General features: G+C 35.6%; 1 protein-coding gene across 6 annotated transcripts in view; it reads right to left on the bottom strand.

The window, feature by feature from the left end:
- The window catches only part of INPP4B (inositol polyphosphate-4-phosphatase type II B), an 840,917-nt gene that overhangs the window by 150,463 nt on the left and 668,925 nt on the right, over nucleotides 1-21,529 (bottom strand). For all 6 annotated transcript variants that reach the window (XM_023225976.3, XM_023225978.3, XM_023225977.3 and 3 more), the window contains one exon: nucleotides 17,492-17,600. In XM_023225976.3, coding sequence (XP_023081744.1) covers nucleotides 17,492-17,600 — 109 coding nt within the window. The remainder of the gene's footprint in view (nucleotides 1-17,491; nucleotides 17,601-21,529) is intronic.

The raw sequence follows: 21,529 nt of genomic DNA, 5'->3' as shown, positions 1-21,529 counted from the left end.
ATGAAATATTTTATAGAATATAAATAGCACTGTAAATCACAGATAATGAAAATTGAAATTAGTTTCATATTTTTTCTATAGATGAGAGAGTGAATTAAAGTGTACTATATACTTTAATATATTTATTTAAATAAGGTAATTTAATATATGTGATATTATTTTCTTTAGAATACACACCCACATCCCCATCCTCACATGTTTGTGTGTGTGTATGTTGTTACTATCCATGTCATATTTTGGAGTTGTAAAAATAATATAAAACACATAATGAAGTAACATTCACATTCATAAGCTCTAATTGCTAATCAAAGTACAATTAAAACAAGGACTTACATATTCCTGAGTGTATATTTGTGCCAGTCCCTTTTTCCTGGTCTTCCTTATTTTCCTATCCACTTGTTGGCTTGCTCCAAGACTCAGTTCTTGGAACTCTTTTATCTATATGTCCCTCCTAAGTAATCTCATGGTTCAAATACAAATGTTGCACTAATGATTTCCAAATCTCCATCTCTAGCCTAGACTTTCACCCTGAACTTCAATGAAAACAAAAGCTCTCTTGTTTACAGATCCAGCTTAACATGTCCCAAACTGATCCCGAGATCTGCTCCCCGCTTTCAACACCCAGCACCTTTGCACTGTTTCCCATCTTAGATTATGGCAGGTCCATTTAATATTGTCTGTCATTCTTTGGCTCTTATCTTTCATCCAAATTTTCAGAAAGTCTTGCCTTTTCCTTCAAAATATATCCAGAATCCAACTACTTATTTCCACATTCATTGCAACCACCCCATCATTCCTGCCACTAGGATTAGTGTGATAGCTCACAAACTGGTCTCCACACCTCTGTACTTAAACTTATCTATTGCAAGATAAACAATACTCTAAGATATTGAAGTCATTGACTTATGCTTAGGATTTGAAGAAGGCAGGAGGCAGACAAGAAGAGAAATATAATTTATTTTCCTTAACTCCTTGACCACAAGGGCACATTACGGGACTTACTCTGCTACTTATCCATTCTTTCACTTCCCACTCCATTGCTACCTCCACTCCTTAATCTATTTGCTCAACCAACCTACTACTTTGCACAGCGGAGTCATTAAAAAAGATAGATGAGACATGATTAACAGGCAAGGAGGAAAACAAGAAAGAAAAGACAGGGAAGGTAGGGCATGAACAGAAGGGGATTGGGATTGATGAGTTTAGGGAAAAATGACTTAGAGTGGTGTGTCTCTTCTCGTGTGGCAGAATTAAATGTCCAGAGGAAAAAAGATCTAGAACATCTAGAACTATTTCCACTTATCTTTTTCTAGCTCAAACACACCTTGTAAAAAACAAAAAACAAAAAACAATGTTGTCTCTTGAATCCGGAGGAAGGGATATATATGCTCTCAGTTCTGACTGAGAAGAAAATAATGTGGATCACAAAAGAAAATTTACACCTTAGTGCACTTAAATATACCCTTCTGGTCTCACACGGTTTAATAATAGGCTTTGTGCCTCTCTGCTTTCCCCAATGCACCCTTTCCATTTTCTACTGGAAGTGGGGTTTGGAGAAAAGAATTAGAAACAAAAACAAAAACAAAACAGTATTTTACCTCCTATGGATTTCACTTATATAATTAAATGAGCTATATGATCTGTACTTAAATTAATATTTATCTTTACTCCTGTTCTAAAAAAAATCATGGTTTTGAGCCGGGCGCAGTGGCTCACACCTGTAATCCCTGCACTTCAGGAGGCCAAGGCGGGCAACTTGCCTGAGCTCAGGAGTTTGAGGTCAGCCTGGGAAACATAGTGAAACCCTGTCTCTACTAAAATATAAAAAATTAGCCAGGCGTGGCAGCATGCACCTGTAGTCTTAGCTACTCAGGAGGCTGAGGTAGGAGAATTGCTTGAACCCGGGAGGCGGAGGTTGCAGTGAGCCAAGATGGCCCCACTGCACTCCAGTGTGGGCAACAGAGCATAACTCCATCTCAAAAAAAAAAAAAAAGAAAGAAAGAAATCATGGTTTCAAGAAAATTTTAGAATCAAAGAGTGTTCTGATCAAAAGTTGATTCTGTCATTTATTAGCTCTGTGACAAATGATGCTAATTAAGGAGGAAAAAAAAAAATTAGCATTCATTTCTGCTCAGAATTCCCCCTCTGAGAAAATGTGTTTATTGGCTCAGATCACAGTGGTTTCTACTATTCCACTTTTCAGTTTGCAAGTTCTTACCTGCACTTTCTAAACCACTGAAACCTCTTTTTTATGCACATCCTTTACTTAGCCCTATTCTTGCTTTAATGCAAATTTTCCAGGTACCATTATATGACCTTTAAATAAGCAAAGTCCAATGTGCTTTATTTCCTTTCCTGGCCTATTCCCACTTGTCCATGAATTCACTTGCCTTGATTTCCTTTGCCACCTTCCAAGATCTAGTCAGTTCTATTTCTGCCTAGTATGGCTTCTGATATTTTCATGTTGTCCCTCTGCCAGGGTGTTATGAGGATAATACCCAAACCTGGTCTCCTGATTCCTTCCAACCTCAAAACCTTCTCAGCTTCATCCTAGACCTTATGCCCTAATATACTTAATCAAGTATAGGATAAGAAAGATCCAGGAGTAAAAATCATTCCCCAGTACTCTACAAATATAAATGTTCCTTTGACTGCAAACAGGCATGAGAGACCTTTTTGGGGTGATGAAAATGTCCTAAAATGGGATTGTGGCGATGACTGCACAACCCTGTAAATTTACTAAAAATCTTCAAATTATATACTTCCAAAAGTTCATTTTTATTCTAGAAAAACTATACTACAGTAAATTTCTTTTAGAAAAACCAAATCTTTCCAGCATAAGACATTATAGACTAACAATTATGATTCTGAGATAATACAAAAAAAAAAAAGAAGGTACATATATAAGCCATTTTATTTTTTTCAAGTTAAATCAGACAATACTTTAAGCAAATCCCCAATAAAGTCAATATTTTTTACTGCATAATTTATGCTAATAGTTTAAATCTTCTCCTCTATCACGTTAATAGATAATAATCATTGGGTACATATACACTATGGGCCTAGCATTATGTTAAATGTTACTTTTTCAGGGATTATATTATTTAATTTTGACAACAATCCTCTAAGGAACAAATATTAATCCAAGATGTAGAAACTGAAGCTTGAGTAAGTTAAGTAACTTGACCTGGATCACACAAACTAGCATAGATGTTAAAACCAGGTTCAAACCTGGGTCTTTACTGTTACACAGTTTGAACTCCTAATTATGTTTTACTATCTTTTGAACACAGTATCAACCAATTTTAAATCTGGAAAAATTAAAATGCTATAACTAATATGGAAAACATCTTTAATAAGTATCACTTATAAATATTAAAATAAACTATAAGTAAAGAAGTTATCACCTAATTAAAACAAAGTTCATTAGAGATGTCTGATTCTATTTTATAACAGACTGAAGAATTTCAGAATTGTCTCACAGTAAATTATTTTCAACAAATATTTAATAACTACTACTCACTCAATGAATTAAGAAAAGCAAAAAGACAGAGGTACTCAGTTAACAAGGTAATCAGCGGATCATGTGTAATGATGCCAGCCCACTAAATGCTACATGCAGGGCGGGTAGTGAGAAAGAAGAAAAAGAGAAATACTATTTTGTCTGAGTCTTTTTCCCACAAGAGCTTGCAACCTAAGGCTCTAGATGCTTGGTGTCTATGAATATCCTGAGGACAGCTGCAGTTTCAGGGCTTGCTTACTAACCACTCTGCACTAAAGTTCCTTACATTCCTGAGAGAAAAGGAAAAGGATGGCATATTGCGTCCAACTGTTCTAGGTTTTCTGAGATTGGAGAATCTTTTTGTTACCTAGTTTCCATATTTGCTGGAAGTAGAAGTTGCAAAAAGATTTTATGAAAACATTTCTCTTATTTTACAACTAAAAAAAGGAGGAAAGATAAAACAAATATTCAAAAATAAATATAACTGTATTTATCTGTGGCATTCTAAGCAAACTTATTAACCTTTCCAACACATTCACTGATATGATTAGATTGATGTCTTCTATATACATGTCATACTTTCCTTTAAGGCACATTTTTTACATACAGCTCTACATACCTCATAATCCACAGAATAATAGAAATGACTACATAATATTCAGCTTTAGTGATGCAGAATAGTTTGCTTATTCATTCATTAATTCAAAATGCTTATACTATTTTACTCTTATGAATGGTAATCTATGAACATCTCTGAAAAATTTACTCCTTTTATTTTTATTGTGGCCATATTCCTAAAAAGGTGGTATTCCTAAGGGGTATTTGAAAGGGCTGTAGATAGAAAACTAATAAGGCTAGAGTTTTAAAGATATTTTTACTGACTACTAGGCAGAACAATTTCAGGCAGATTACCATAGTAACTGACTCTGAGTGCAAATCACCACCTCAATTCACATGATTTTTAATAGCACAAATAATTTATTTTAAAAATTATATTCTCTTAAAGACCCATAGGAATTGAGTAGACCAACTACATTTTATTTCTCTCTGGTGGATAGCAAAATCCCTTCCTAAGTTAATATTGCACATTTATGAAGAGGATGTTTGTGTTAATCATCTTTTGACTGCTTGACGGTAAATGAGTATGGAAGAAGAACTTGCGAGTAAGGACAGAAGTCTAATTTTCTAGCTTTGGTTCTGTTATTAGCTGCATTGGTGACTGAATCTTTGGTCGTTGGTATTTTCATCAATAAAATAAGTAGGAGAATTCATGCTTTCTGGGATCCTCCATAAGTTCTATGATTTAAAAGATTATTGGCTGGGCACGGTGACTCACGCCAGTAATCCCAGCACTTTGGGAGGCTGAGGCGGGCGGATCACAAGGTCAGGAGATGGAGACCATCCTGGTCAACATGGTGAAACTGCATTTCTACAAAAATTACAAAACATTAGCCGGGCGTGGTGGCGGGCGCCTGTGGTCTCAGCTACTCGGGAGGCTGAGGCAGGAGAATGGCGTGAACCTGGGAGGCAGAGCTTGCAGTGACCCGAGATCAGGCCACTGCACTCCAGCCTGGGCAACAGACAGAGACTCCGTCTCAAAAAAAAAAAAAAAGAAAAAAAAATTCTTAATGTGAAAAAAAGCACAGACTCAACAAGATTATTTTCTTATTTCTCAAAATGTCTCTTTAATGGAATATAAACAATTGACCTTATTAATTAAGCAATGGAAATGAATGGCTTATTTCCTGTATCCCCTTTCTCAACTGTCTTGGCATTTACCCAGTTATAGAAACCAGAAACCTAAGAGTGCTTCAATCCTGCCCAGTCTCCCTTAAGCTGTCATCCAACTGGATTTAAATTCTGTTAGATACTTCCTTAAAATCTTCAACTCCCCAGGTACCTGTTTTCCCTTGTGCCACTATTATAATAGTCTAATTGTTTGCAATTCTTCTGTTCTATCTACACTGTCACTCCAAATACTATGATCATGCCAATCTTCAGCTGAAAACCTACCAATTGCAGTATCCATAGCCTACAGGGTGAACTGCCAGGAGCTGACATAGCAAATAATTGTTTAAGATTTGGTCCCTGCTCCCTGCCCAGCCTAACATCCTTTCACATTCAACGACACTCTAGCAGCTGCTCTGTGTTGCTGGAGTTTATAAGCCAAGGTGCAGTGAATGGCACTATCATTCCCCAGATGTGTGTGGGAGTCTTCCTTGATACCTCTGGGTTCTTACCTCCACTCCTAACACACACACAACCCCCAGTTGCCCCTAAATACCTCTGTAATTTATCTTCTCTCCATCTCTGCTGACACTATAAGCCAATCCATCTTCCTTCTCTGATGGGGTTACCACAATAATCAATTATTAATGTAAGCCTCATCACAAGGAAGAGGACATTGAAATAATTCAGGCAAAGTCTTCTCTAACAATGATTTTCCAATAACAGTATTTATCTCATGTAACACAGCCAACTGTTTGATTTTTCCATGACATAAATTCCATATGTACATTTTTAAAAGTTTGTAATCTTGTAGAAAAAGAAAAAAGAGTGATGTTCTACAGTTAACTTTAAAAGCTCTGAAAAATATAGTATATTTTATTTGTAGATGACTGGCAATTTATTTGTAGATGACTTTATTTTCTGCTGTATGCTGCCTTTGCAATGATGACTGTTAAATATCTAGAACAGCAGACAGTTTTAAAATTATTCTGTAAAACACTTGGCTTTTAACAAGTTCAAAAGTTCCTCCTTGAATTTAGTGAATACTACGGAGACAACATAGTGTGTCACGGTTTAAAATGTTGTTTCAGTTTACAGCAAAGGAGAAATGTAACTTCTGATTTATACAAAATAAATCCTCAAATTATATTATCTTTATATATTTAGTTTTAAAAGGAAAAAGGAAAAAATGTATTTTTTCCTGTAATTTTCATATTAGACTTAACATTTTTGCTTTTAAACCCTAATTTTCTTGATTTTTTTTTTTCTGACATATCTCCAGGTATACACATGTAGCCACAGCTACAGCGAAGACATGGAAACCCAAGAGTGAGAGGTTCAGTGACTTTCTGAAATCCAACAATAAGACTGGTTATATATTTTGTCATTTTCAGACTGCCCTCTTCACCAAATTTCATATCATTAAAAATGTGGGGATAGTTTAGCAAATACATTTTGTCATTTACAACTGAAGTCATTTTCTTTAAAATCAACATTTAACTTTTTAAAATTCTGAACTGTCACACTATACACAGTGCCTCTTGCCTAAACATCAGATCATTCTTTGCCTCACAAGCTTTTGGACAGGTTATTGGAAGAATGCCACAACTTGGAAGTGTTAAAGTCACTACTGCATTACTGATATTGAATCAGGTTTTTAAGTTAGCCATTTTTTAAATAAATTGTCTCCTTTCTTTCAGAAGACATAAAAGCATATTTTCCCTTGCTAGTGAGGTACAAGGAAACACTGATGTTATACCTGCCAAATATATGTATAGGTTTTGTTATCAAAACCTATAAGACATTTCCCACAAGTGCCTTTTTGTTTCTTTTTCCTAAATCCAAAAAAAGTCTCTATGTCCACTACCTAATTCTGTCACACTGATCTCTTCTTCAGGCATAGTCATTGGTTCTTCCCTTTGCTCTTATGGCAGGCAAACCTTTGATGTTATTCATTCATTTCCCCATATATATATCCATTCATCAAACACTTATCAAGTTAGTCCCTGGGGATACTGACTGTGGTAAACTGGACAGACACATTTCATATTCTCAGAGCACGTATAGTATAGAAGGATTTTGTACACCGGAGGCTTAAAGCAGACTTGGCTTAGACAAGGAGTCAGAAGAAGCTTCCAGGCAGAAATGATTTTAAGCTAAGATCTGTGGTGGTGAGAAAGTTCTCTCTGATTCACTATGGAGGGCAGTGGGGAGGGAAAGATGATGGTGTCGTGGTGCAAGAACCAGGGCCAGATCACATGTATATATTATTGCACCTTAGATTTTCTCCTGCAAGCAAGAGGCAGCTAAAAAATGTTTAAAATTATGAAATCACAAGAATAAATATTTGCCTTTAAGAAATATAATTCCAACCAAGATAAGGATAAATGATTGGGTGAGAGCCAGTCTGGAAGGAAGGACAGTAAATAAGAAGTTTGATAGTAGAATATTTAAAAGACGGTGGTTCTATGGGCTAGGATTATCTTAACCTATATTTTATTATTAAAATGAATAACTTTCAGATATATAAGAAGGTAAATTAATTTTAAGAGAAAGCAAGGGAGAAAAAGTTGTCAAGGATTTTCAGGTGCTACATTCAACAGTGGAGTAGATGATCATATCTTTTTATTAAGAAACATAACCTCCAAAAGAAGCAAGTTTGAGAGCCAAAGGGATGCAAAATGACTCAATATCTCAATCTTGAGGTGTATGGGAGATATGAGTAAAGTGGAGCTACCTGCTAGATGCTTATAAATATGAATATAAATATAAATACATATATATATGTATTTATACATCTCAGCCATACCTCTACTTCACACATGAATAATATCCAAAGCTCAGTATGCAAGACTGAATGAGAAATTAGGCATATTATGAATATTAATACAACTTTTCAGTGATATTATTTCTAAAATTTAACTATCTCTTAACTAAGAAGCCTTAGTTTCTTAGTTAAGAAATAAGTCCTCTTAACTAAGTGTAGTTATATTAAGTGTAGGAATTTATCTAGAAGAAACACTCAGAAATTTGCAAAGATATATGAATAAGGATATACCTTGCAAGTGCAGGTGGTTCTAACCAAAAACTTAGGAACAATCTAAATGACCATCAATAGTGTATTGGTTAGATAATTATGTTAAATCAAATCAATAAAATCCTACTCAGCTTACAGAAAGAATAAGATTTCCATGCACTAAATTAAGAAACTGCCTGAGCATTTTTGTGGAAATGTATCCCTTACATATATTTACATAAATAATAGCTAACATCGATTAACCTCATCATGTGCCAGGCACAGTTATAAATGCTTAGCATATATAAACTCATCAAATTTTAAGAACAACCCTCTGGGGTAAGCAATATTATTTCCACTTTACAGATGAGGAAACTAAGGTACAGAAAGGTGTGGTAATCTAATGTCACAAAGACAGTATGTGAGAATCAGAATTCAAATCTACACTGGGAGTGGAGTCTATGAATTGTCTGAGATGAAAGTTTCTGCTTGTCCCAGAACGGGGGACAGAAAAATTAAACAGAGTTACAGAAAATTCAAGAACGTTATATTCTCAAGATTTAAGTTTGTGGACTAAGAGAATCACAGCTAAAACTTAAATAATTTGACATTCCAAGAAGAAATCTTGCTGCAAAATATATTAAACTGCTCAGATTGGTTTGTTTTAAGAAGAGGACTGGAACAGGTAGGCTTTCAACTGTACAAGCCTCTTTATTCTTTGAATTTGTGGGCTATAAACAAATTTTGATTTTGTATACTGCTACAATGAAACTAAAAGAGGAGGAAAAACTGCATTACAAATTCACTTATTACAAATTCAGTCAGGATCATGTGAAATTGAGCAAAAGTCCTTCCATTCATTGTACTACATTTAGTTCAAAGCTTTGCAGGCCTCATTATTTATTTCGTACTGTATGTTCAAGCCTCAGCATGACTACTTAATTAAAAGCACTTTCCTCTCCCTCTATGAAGATTTGGTGTTATATACAAGGAGTTGTATATAGGGAAGTCCACATGAAGAGAAACCTGGTGGACAGTTTTGGCTGATCTATCCTGTATTTGCCAAAATATGAACAGAGTTAAGAGCTGTGAGTAGCCAACAAGGAACTAACTCACAGAAGGAAAAAAAAAAATGTACTCCCAAGGAATCAAATTATAATCAAAAGAAAAACTTTAATTATCATTTCCTTCAAAATGATATATTGTCAGCTAATGAACACAGTCCAAAAGAAAAAATGGAACTGACAGGGGCTTTTATTTAAATTATTCTTATTTCCAGAGTGCCCATGTAATTTTACCATAATTTTTAAAAGAAAATTTTGTGACAGAAAATGTTCTTACTGAAAAGAAAAAATAAAGTATATTCGAAAGTGAATGGGAGATAAATTTTAGCTAAATTTTAGCTATAGCCTATGAGGCCGATGTTTTTAAATTTGGAGTATTGGGCATGACTTCCAAAGAAACACAAAGATTTAAGTTGTTTTATAAATGAAGAATATTATATTCATATTATGTGTATGTGTGTGTCTGTGTGTGTATATATACGTATCTATCTATATAAATATACATACATTTGCATACCATATATATACACACACACACACACACTTTATTTTTTTTATTTTATTTTTTTTGAGACAGGGCCTCTCTCCATCACCCAGAGGGTGGAGTTCAGTGGGGTGATCTCGGCTTACTTCAACCTCCACCTTGCAGGCTCAAGTGATCCTTCCACTTTAGCCTTCCAAGTAGCTGGGACTAAAGGCACATACTACCAAGTCTGACTAATTTTTGCACTTTTTTGTAGAGACAAGAGTTTTGTCATATTGCTCAGGCTGGTCTCAAACTCCTGAGCTCAAGCAAACCACTGGCCTTGGCCTCCCAAAGTCCTGGGATTACAGGCATGAGCCATCACCCCTGGCCTATACTATGTATATAACTTGAAAATTAGTCATTTTAAACAGTTTTGCAGTTTTGAATTTTTAATAGAAAAAAATAATGATGTAAATTACATGTGTTAAAAAAGACTGGATGAGAGCACCCAGTATGCTACCAGTAATTGTTAAGGAGCAATATTACAAGTATGCTTTTAATCTCTTTCTTTTGATTTTTCTGTTTTCCAGTAAGCATATTTCTTTACAAAACTGGAAAGTTATCAGTGAAATTATTTATTAAAATATATATCAACAAAGGATCAAAGTATTTCTACTTAAAATATATGTGGTATGACTTGTGAGTTCATACAAAATACAAAGCATAGTTAAGATCTCACACTCTAAATTGCACTGTCAATGACTGACAAGTCAAAGGTCTAAGTGGAACCTAGGGATCAAAGAGAAAAAAAAAATCAAAGTAGGGAAAAAAAGAATTATCATCCCCAATCAAATAATACGATCACATTGCTTTCACTGAATGCTTTCAAATCACTCTCTTTCATAAAAAGAAATAAAAATTATTTTTCTTAAGAATGAAAGTGAAGGTGATTAAAACAAATATTTTTGTAACTACTGATTAGTCTGCTCATTTGTTACTGGAGAAGGCATAGAAATGTGAATTTATGTTTTGCATCTCCCAAATTAAGTAGTGGTTAATAGTTCTATCAGAAAAACACATTTCAAAGGTAACAGTATAAAGTTTTGCATCCAGTTCTCCCATTCCTGGTTTATTGGATGCCTACTATGTTATAGGTTATGGACAGGTTATTTCCCTGATATGATTTTCCCCTTTTTATGCAAAAAGCCTCCTATTTATAATAGAGAATAAGAAAATATCTACCCTTATTCCTCCTTACAGTAGTAAGAAAACTTTTCAATCCCAGAGTTTTTGCCCTGTGACAGTGTAACCATTGATCTTATAGGAGACCTGGCTGCTTTAACTCTTTATGTTGTTGTTTGCTGTGGTCTGAATGTTTGCATTCCCCAACATTCATATGTTGAAACCTAATCATGAAGGTGATAATATTAGCAAGTGGAGCCTTTGAGAGGTGATGAGGTCATGAGGAATCTGTCCTTGTAATGGGAGGCCCCTGAGAGTTGCCTTGCCCTTCTACCAGGTGAGGGCACAGCTAGAAGGTGCCATCCATGAGGAATGGGCTCTTATCAGACACTCAATCTGCTGGTGCCTTGATTTTGGACTTCCTAGTCTGTAGAACTGAGGGCCATAAGTTTCAGTTGTTTATAAATTACCTAGTTAAGATATTTTGTTAGCAGCAGGAATAGACTAAGACCTTGCTTTACTTTTCTTTAAAAAAGGTCCCCAGACTGGGCTCAGTGACTCACACCTGTGATCTTAGCACTTTGGGAGGCCAAGGAGGGTGGATCACGAGGTCAGGAGTTCCAGACCATCCTGGCCAATATGGTAAAACCCCATCTCTACTAAAAATACAAAAAAAAAAAAAAAAAAAAAAAAAAATTAGCCAGGCATGGTAGCATACGCCTGTAGTCCCAGTTACTCAGGAGGTTGAGGCAGAAGAATCCCTTGAACCCGGGAAGCGGAGGTTGCAGTGAGCTGAGATCGCACCCCTGCACTCCAGCCTGGGTGACAGAGTGAGACTTCACCTCAAAAAACAAAACAAAACAAAAGTCCCAAATTCCAGCACAGGCTGTAGTTGTTGCAAGATAAATACAGCCTGCCATATTCTTATCAGTAAAATTTTAGTTTATTTTTCTTAATACTTTTTGAAGTGATTTTTTTTCTCTTTTCTGATTGAAATCTGGGGGAAGCAAATGTTCATTAAGAGCATCTGGAGCATATTCGGGGAAGGTGGGTGTGTAACTAGGGTAATCACTCAAGACAGGCATTTAAATTAGGACCACTTGCAGGGTATTAATTCTGTAGTTCCAAATGAATACATAGATAGTAACAAATTAAAATTCTCAAGAAGAAGCTACCATGTCCTTCATGGGCTTTTTTTTTTTTTTTTTTTTTTTTTTTTTTTATACATTTTAACAAAGAGTCTTGGTTTTAATTACTTTTTTGTGTTAATGAAAGAGTTAGGCTTTTAGGTCATGATCCTACTTAGTGAAAGTTCCGTCTGAATCTGATGTTCCTGACATCGAGGCAGGTGGATTGCCTGAGGTCAGGAGTTCGAGACCAGCCTGGCCAACACTGTGACACCCTGTCTCTACTAAAAATACAAAATTAGCCAGGGTGTGGTGGTGTGTGCCTGTAGTCCCAGCTACTTGGGAGGCCAGGGACAGGAGAATCTCTTGAACCCAGGAGGCAGAGGTTGCAGTGAGCCGAGATCTTGCCATTGCACACCTGCCTGGGCAACAAGAGCAAAACTCAGGGAGGAGAAGGGGAAGGGGAAGGGGAAGGCGAAGGGGAAGGGAAGAAAATCTAAGTGTGGTGGCTCATGCCTGTAATCCCAAAATTTGCAAGGCCAAGGTGTGCAGATCCCTTGAACCCAGGAGTTCAAGACCAGATTGAGCAAGATGTTGAAACCCTATCTCTGCAAACAAATATAAAAATTAGTTGGGCATGCTGGTGTGCATCTGTAATCCCAGCTACTTGGGAGGCTGACGCAGGAGAATCACTTAAACCCAGGAGGTGGAGGTTGCAGTGAATGGAGATGGTACTAATGCACTCCAGCCTAGACGATAGAGTAATACTCCATCTCAAAAAAAAAAAAAAAAAAAAAAGTTTAAAGAAAGCAAAATATATGTTGTAGGAATAAATTTTCCTTTCTGTTAAACAATACTAAAAGAAAAGACTTGATTCATATTTTGAGGGAGAAATCCACAAACTTTCACATGGTGTTGAAGTAAATCAACTGACACTAGGTACAAGTAAGTGTTTGATGTTACAAGAGAATACATAAGTCACAGACATCCTGATTTGGGTCTATTAAAAAATGTGTAATTAGAATTTTGGTTATCTTAGAAAGATATCAAGTTTTCTGTATGAAATCCTCTATGATATGTTCAATTGTGTGTGTCTGAATGTTACTCAAGCCCAGATTGTCCAAGATCAAAATTCTTACAGCTTTACCCTTACATTCAGTTCCATTTTTCAACTCTCTAATGAGTTTGGGATTCTCCAAACAAAAATTTCCAGTAAGTGAGTGGTAATACTTTATATCTCAATAAATATTCTTTTACTTAGATTTCCTTTCCTCTTGACGTATACCAATTGAAGTTCTATATAGTTTTTCAAGTTCAACTCATTTGTGTAGGTATTTCTGGTTTTATTCTCCAAACCTTTCATCTGTCTTCAGATAGCACTATTCGCTTATAGCTATATCAGTAGTTCTCAACCCTGGCTACACATTAGGCTCACCTGGGAAGCTTTTAAAATGCACCAATCCCTGGGCCCAACTACCAAAGGCTTTGACTTAATTTTTCTGGGGTGATATCCTGTTATAAACAAAAGGTTTTAAAACTCCAACGGTGATTTCAGTGTGCAGCCAAGGTTGGTAACCCCTGCTCTCCATATTATTAATCTTATTGCATCATGATTATTTGTGAAACTTTTTCTCCAAGTCTAGTTTTTAGCACTTTTAAGTCAGCAACTATATCTGATTTATATGTGAATTCCAATGCCTGTGTATTTGATCTACATAATACTTATATATACAAGGCACTCCATCTCTTATTTAAGAAAAGCATAACATGTTACAGAAACATCACACAAGAAAAAACTTAATACATTACTTTGGCCTAGTAAGGCTACAAGAGAAGTAAAAATAAAATATTAGGGAGGAGAGCCAAATCAACTTGAAAAATCAGGAAAGCCTAATTACAGGAATAAAATTTTCACATGGACCATGTGTAGAATTTTGAGTAGGATTATGTAAATAGCTTTCACAGAAAGAAATGAAAAATAGTAGAAAATGAGGAGAACAGAATAATTTCTTGTAAAAGGAAACAGAACGAGGAAAAAGGAAAAGGTAGAAATACATGAAGCCCATCTAGGAAATAGTTTATATAGCGTTTTAGAAACAACAATAAAAGTGGGTGATGAGGGTAGACATTGGTGGGAAAATCATGGGTGCTTTGAATGCCCAATGGATAAGCATGAACTCCTCAAAGTTTCTAAGCACAAGAGTAAGGTACTCAGATACTGTGCTTTAAAAGTTCAATCTCCCTAATTATCTTATAATTTTTAATAAATGTGGTTGTATGACCTGAATTGCTTTATATAAATACTATAAGCAATGTTCTTATGCTAAAACCCTTTTCATTATGTGGCCATTGTATTAATCACAAAAGATATCACCAACGGACATCAACATAAATTATATCTTTTCTCAGATGACAGTATTTTATTGGCTTAGATGAGAAAAAAATAAATGAAGGTGAAATAGTACAATGACTGTGGTAGTTCCCAAAAAACCTGGCCTAAAAGAGTTGGCTATCAGTTTTTTTTTTTTTTTGGTGGGGGGCAATATCAAATGAAAGACGAGGCAAAGAAAAATTTCCTCACTTGTGATCTCATGTCCTGCAAAACGTCATTCTTTACTTTAACCTAAAGCTCAAATTACTCATTTCATATAGTCATTCTTCTATATATTGCTGTTGACTGACAAATGCAATATTTGTTGCTGAAAAAGCCTGCAGAAAATGTATTGGCATGGTGCAACAACTCTGTAATCATTAAGTCTTGGCTCAAGTTAGCTCTTAATTTAACGGGTAGGCTGATAGTCATGCTCAACAGTATATTGCCTCAGCAAGCAGTATTTGTCCCAAACCACTGCCCTATGGAGAATTCTTTTAAGATCCACAAAGTTCTTTTTTATGTCTTTTAAAATCTTTATTGTATTGTATCAATAATGCAATGAAACACAAATAAAACATTTAAAGCAATCAGTGTTTGTAAGCATTGAACACACTTCTACTTTTATCTTAAAAGTAACCCAAGATCTGTGTGTGTGTGTGTGTGTGTGTGTGTGTGTGTGTGTGTGTGTGTGTGTGTTGATAGGTAACAGCCCAGTAAAAAGTGAAGAAAAGTGAAGGATTCAAATATTTATGCAAATATTTAAACCTTAAGAAATATCAGTTAGAGTCTAACCATAGAACTCAACAGTTGTCTTTGACAGAAATATATTTTATAAAATTATAGGGTTAGGTTCTATATTTCACATACTGATGCTTTATATGCTCAGCTGGATTCTGACTGCCCTGTGGGCAGTTTTGAGTGTTCTAATTGAGTTATACACTTTAAAATTTAATTGAGGGAAAAAAATAGATTAAGTGAACTCTCAACTCTCAAGGCTGAGACATAGTTCCAGACGAGATGGAGTAAATGTAATCTATTTTATTTCCCCTGTTAATCACAATGAAACATTCTAGATAAAACATATACATCACCTATCAAAAGACTCTAAAAGGTAGACTAAAAAGGTATATTGGTTAAGGACCTCGGGACTTAAGGAATGATATGACAGTGAGTTCTATGGGATTTTTTTTGCCTCCTATAATGTCCCAAACTGGGTGCCACAGAATTTCTCAATGCAGCAAAGAACCAACAAAAAATAGCACCCAGGAAAAGCCAAAGAACCTGGAACAGGGTGGCCCAGCCATACCAACCTCTTCTGGGGGTGAATACCACAAAAATGTCATGTCCCTCCTCCTCTAGAAGAATGGTACAGTAAGGAATCAGTGAGAAACACCCTCTATCCCCACTCGATTCTATGGGCAAAACCCTGTCTTCCACCCATACCTCCACTTCAGTAGGCATGGCATCCCTTCCCCCATGGAGCCTGTGGTGTGAATTAACTTCCAACTACCATAAAGTAAACAGGAGTTGCCTCTCCCCTGGAGAGCCCATGGTTGAAACCTTGACTTTCACTCCCAACTGCAATAATATTTGTGAGAAGGATGTGAGTATTAATGGGTAACCTGAGGGAGTTTCTTTGTGATGATGAAACAGTTCTATATGATGTTTATAATAGTGATGGTTACTCTAATCTACCCATGCAATATAATTTTATAAAACTATAAACCTTTACCCACCAAAAGCAAACAAACAAAAATGAACAAAAAAATAGAAAAATCGGAGTAAGAACCGTAACAGAGTAAATATTGTACCAAAGTCAATTCCATAAAAGGAAAATAGAAAAGTATATGTGTATTGGTAGTTTATATATTTATGTGATAGTAAGTCAATTATTCAACTCTCACCTCCTTTAAATGCTTTCTCCCTAAACATCTGGGCACCAAAAAACAAATTTTATATTTGACAAACGTGATAAAACTTTAAAAAATTTTCTGGTTTTGGCACTCCAACCGATTTTCTAATACTATTACTAAATCAACTGTGACTGAAGAATGAGTATTTTTCCCTAACTTTCAAAATTTGGATTCTTCAACAGACACCAGGACCTACTTAAGGGTGGAGGCTGGAGGAAGGTGAGGATTGAAAAACTACCTATTAGATACTATGCTTATTACCTGGGTGGCAAAATAACCTGTACACCAAATCCCTGTAACATGCAATTTACCGTGGGGAAAACAAAACAAAAAACTCTGCACACATACCCTTGGAATCTAAAACCAAAAAAATTGAGATTCTTAAGATGCGTAACTATTTGAAAAGGAAAGTAGTTATTCTTCATACCTGGATAATGCACTTTATGTTTTACATGAGCGTGGTCATAGACAGAAAATATTATAGGATAAGCTCAACTGATGAGACATGGGGCAGAACTATAAGCTACTGCTGCAAAAGCTTTATAAGGCAATATTTAAAAGCATCTAAAAATAAAAATTGGGGAAAGAGTATAATAAAATTATAAATAACAGTGATAATACTCATGCCTTTTCCCTAAGGAACAGAACACAGAATTCTGTATTGTTGTGTCTTTTTCAAGTGGCACAATTAAATGAGCCTGAGGTCAGCATGGAAATTACTAGTAGGGTAAAAACCATAAATTAGGAGCCATATTCTCTATTCAATATCTTTGGTTCCACAGTTAAGTTAGACTGTATTTCTAGCTAAATCTCTGAACACTTCCTTTGAGCAAGCAATAGTTGACACTAGAATATCACCCCTTAGTCATATGACTTCCCGAAAATTTTCTGCCATCACAATGCCACTCAGTAAGCAAGACACTTAGGCAATTTGTTTAATCTAATTTCTTCTCTGGGAGTTTTGAGATATTTAACAACTCTATGTTACTAAATAGGTTAAGATGTCAAGAACTATACATTGTGATGGACCAATCTTCTTTATTCTAACCTTGTATATAGACTTCCCCAAAGGGGAGATGTTATTAATGGAATCTGTGCTTTCCTCCTGTCTTTACTTACTTTCTTCTTTCTGTTTCAAATCTATGGAGTAGTTTCCGAAGACCACCATTCTTAAATCCCTGAAAATGGGCAGCTGGGGCTCCCACAGTGATGACATCGTAGAGAGCATCTGGAATAGAAACAGACAAGGAGATGAACATTTTGTAAACATTTATCTCCACCACGCTGTTTGCATTGAAGCATACCTACTGTAGGAAGTAAGAGGAATTACTCTGTTTAATTTTGCAGGAATAACTATGAACTCACATCTCAAGGGGAAAAGAGGAGCTAATCAATCTTTCTAAAAGCCACCTGTGCACCTAAACAAGATATAATATTTTCCTGATTTATGACTACATCTTAATTCTATGCTACAGTGTAGAACAGTGTGTTCTCTCATTATTCTACATACTTACTGAGATAACATGTTAATTGCTCTTTTGTGTATTTTACTTTATTGAGTTTTGCATCATTTAATTTGCAATCATGTTGAAATTCAACAATAATGAACAATCTTTCAACCAAATTTTACATAGAAAAAAAAACAAAATATTAGGCATTTTGACTCAAGGGCAGAATAGTGCTAGTATATTTTTAAAAATCTATACAGAGTACTTTCCTGATTGTGTATACTAAATCTTACACAACTTCAAACGGATGCTTTTGCAATTTCCTTAGGTGAACATAGAAAGAATTCATAAAATGTTTCTTGTTCTGCTTTCTAGTAAGACACTTTGTTTTCATAACCAAAAAATCCATACTTTTAAATTGAAACTTAATCCTTTGATCTTGAAAGCCATGAAGTTTGATACATACTAAGTTTATGACTTCAAAACATGCCATCAGTTTTACATTCTAATGCAAAGTATCCCCATAAGAAGGAAGACAGAGTGAATGGTCTCTTGTTAAACTACATTTTATTTGAGAAACCTAATTTCATAGTAGATCCTTGTCAAATTGATTTTGCTATTGACACTTTGGTTGTTCTTCAGATCTCATTTACTAGGAAAACATAAATTATTTTATTAGCTTCAGGTAAACACCATAACTTCTTCAGAGTAGTTCAATCCAGATGCATCTAAAAATTTTCTTTCAATAAAAAAAGTCTTCAAGCGAAAGATGTCAGCAGCATTCAGAAAATGCAAGATCACAAGAAAGAATACAACACAAACCAACCCATCAATAAGGCATATCATGAAAATCACTTAATAGTTAACTGTGTCCTGTTTAAAAAGTCACTAATAAACTGGAAGTCAGCTCTTCTTAAGACAGCAGAATATTAGATTTGTAAGAAATTTAAATATTTTCTAGTTCAGGGGATTTCAACCTAGGGCTAAGATACTGGTTTCAAGGTGTCCAAGAATGTTTGTTAATTACATAATTACGTCTGTTCTATGTCATGGAAAGGGATTACAGCTTTCTTAAAGGGTCATGAGATCACCTCAAAGTTACCAACATTATGTTCTAGTCCACCTTCATTTATCTGGTAAGAATCCTGAGGACCATTACAAGCTAACTGCTTTGTCCATTTATCTGATAAGAAGCCTGAGGATCATTAGAAGTTAACTGCTTTGTCTAAAACCCCAAGGATTTTATACTCAGGGACTTCTGGCTTCGAACTCAGTGACAGAAAGTCAGGGTTTCCTGGTGGTTTAAGTTACTGATGGGAACCTGAGTGCTGGCTTTGGATTCCAGATCTGCCACTTTTGTAACTTCTCTATGTCTCAGTTTCCTCACTTATAAAATGTAGTTGAAAGTAGCTAAACGTGGTAAGCATTTAGTAAATGTTATCTATGATTATTATTTTCTGTATAAGAAACAATCGCACCAATTAAAGGTGATATAGTAACTTTTGTCTATTTCCCCATAAAAATAAACTTTTGAGTCTGAAAGGAAAAATGACGCTGGGGCTCAGTCTTCTGAATGGAATGAGTTCCCATGTTAATTGAAATGCAAAAAGACAAATTATCATGACAATGCAACAAAATATGCTGCATTTCTGCCAAAAACTGGGTGACCAGCAATACCAACAATATACAGAATGACTAAAAATATTATTCAGCCTTAAGAAAGATGGAAACTCTGCCATCTGCAACAAAATGAATGAGCCTGGAGAACAATATGCTACTTGAAATAAGCCAGTTACAGGACAAACACTCCACTTACATGAAGTATTCAAAATAGTCAACCTCATAGGAGCAGAGAATATAATAGTGACTGTCAGGAAATGGAGAGGGCGAATGCAAAGTTGCTATTCAATAGGCATAAAGTTTTAGTTATGCAAAATAAGTTCCAGAGACATGCTGTACAACATAGTGCCTATACTTAATAACACTGTATTGTTTACTTAAACATGTATTAAGAGGGCATATCTCATGTTAAGTGTTCTTAAAACAACAACAATAACCAAAAGAAAAAGTCCACAAAAAAAAACCTTTTAGACTTGATGGGTTTGTCTGTTATCTTAATTGTGGTGACAGCTTCATGGGGGTATGCCTATGTCCAAATTCATCAAGTTGTATAAATATATGCAGGTTTTTGTAGGTCAATTTTACTTCAATAAAGCTGTTTTATAAACAATGTAGACATATATTCCACTAAGCCTAAACTAAATGTATTCTTACTTCAACTTCTCCCAAAACATTGCCAGTAGCCTCTCCAGAACTACCCAATAAGAAGGGAAGGAAAAGGGAGACGAAATCTGAATAGAGACAGAACTCTGAATTAATGAAAGTTTAAATAACTAACTTTTGCCAAATTTGCAAAAACATTTGTCCATAAGCATGTTTATAATTCCTTGTAGTGTCTTATAAGAGGCCTATGCAAGTGGCAGGCCCTGACACTTCAGCTGTTTCAGCTTTACGGTGAATCTGTGTCTTCAATACATTCATAATTTCAGCATCCTCCAAAGTGACTCTCTGGGAACAGAAACAGTCTCTATTCACCCACCTCCCTGCTCATGAGAATTCTAGACATCTATGAAGAAACCAAGACATTTTGAAATAGCAGGAAAAGAAGAAGCATGGTGTTTGAATGGTCTCCTCCTCTCATAACAAAGAACTGATTGTTTATTGTTAAATCTAAATGAAGGAGTTTGTGTTTCTATAGAACCATCTATATTATAACTCCTAAGTTATGAACAAGCTGTTCTGTAAAGTTCTGATGTTTTCTTTTAATTCTATTTTCTCTTTATGAACTCATCCCTTTTAAGGTTTTCACACCATATTTTTACCAAGGACTATGAAATCTCTTGACTAGTTCTGACCTCTTCCAAACAAAATAATCCAATTCCTCACAGCTTTATGGGCAAATCTGAGTTTCAAAACCTATTCAGCTTAACATGTTCCAACTCTTGACCCTAACTGGCTCTTCCTTCCTGGTTCCCTGTGACAAATACAGACAACACATTCCTTTAAGCCTCCAAGAGTAGAGTCCTCAAGATCATGTTCAACTCCTCCCCTTCCCTCATCATTATATCTCACCAGTTCTAACAACTCTGTTACAAAATCTTAACTCTTTTTGTTCATGTTACTTATCTTTATCTTAGTGCTTACCTTCCTCATTTCTTGTCAGGATGACTACTGTCTCTTAACATTAGCCTCTCTGCATCCACAATGCAGTAGTTCACTTTTATATGAGTGGCCAGTCAGTTACTCTGACACACAGCCTTCAATACTTCATTCCTCCTTATAAATGTTCATAGTAGAACATTAAAACATCTCAAGGTCATATTTAGGTCATCTATGACCTGGGTCCAATTCTTCCTTGGTCACATCATCCAGTGGATTATAAGCACCGTGAAAGTGAAAATTATTGTAATCCCAGCACTTTGGGAGGCCGAGGAGGGCAGATCAATTGAGGCCAGGAGTTTGAGACCAGGCTGGCCAACATGGTGAAACCCTGTCTCTGCTAAAAATCCAAATATTTAGCCAGGAGTGGTGGCAGCCAGCTATAATCCCAGCTACTGGGGAGGCTGAGGCAGGAGAATCACATGAACCTGGGAGACACAGGTTGCAGTGAGCCAAGATCACGCCATTGCACTGCAGCCTGGGCAATAAG

This window comes from Piliocolobus tephrosceles, chromosome 3 (assembly GCF_002776525.5).
Source record: "Piliocolobus tephrosceles isolate RC106 chromosome 3, ASM277652v3, whole genome shotgun sequence".
In the NCBI taxonomy this organism is placed as follows: Eukaryota; Metazoa; Chordata; class Mammalia; order Primates; family Cercopithecidae; genus Piliocolobus; species Piliocolobus tephrosceles.
This window is presented reverse-complemented; position numbering and strand designations above follow the sequence as displayed.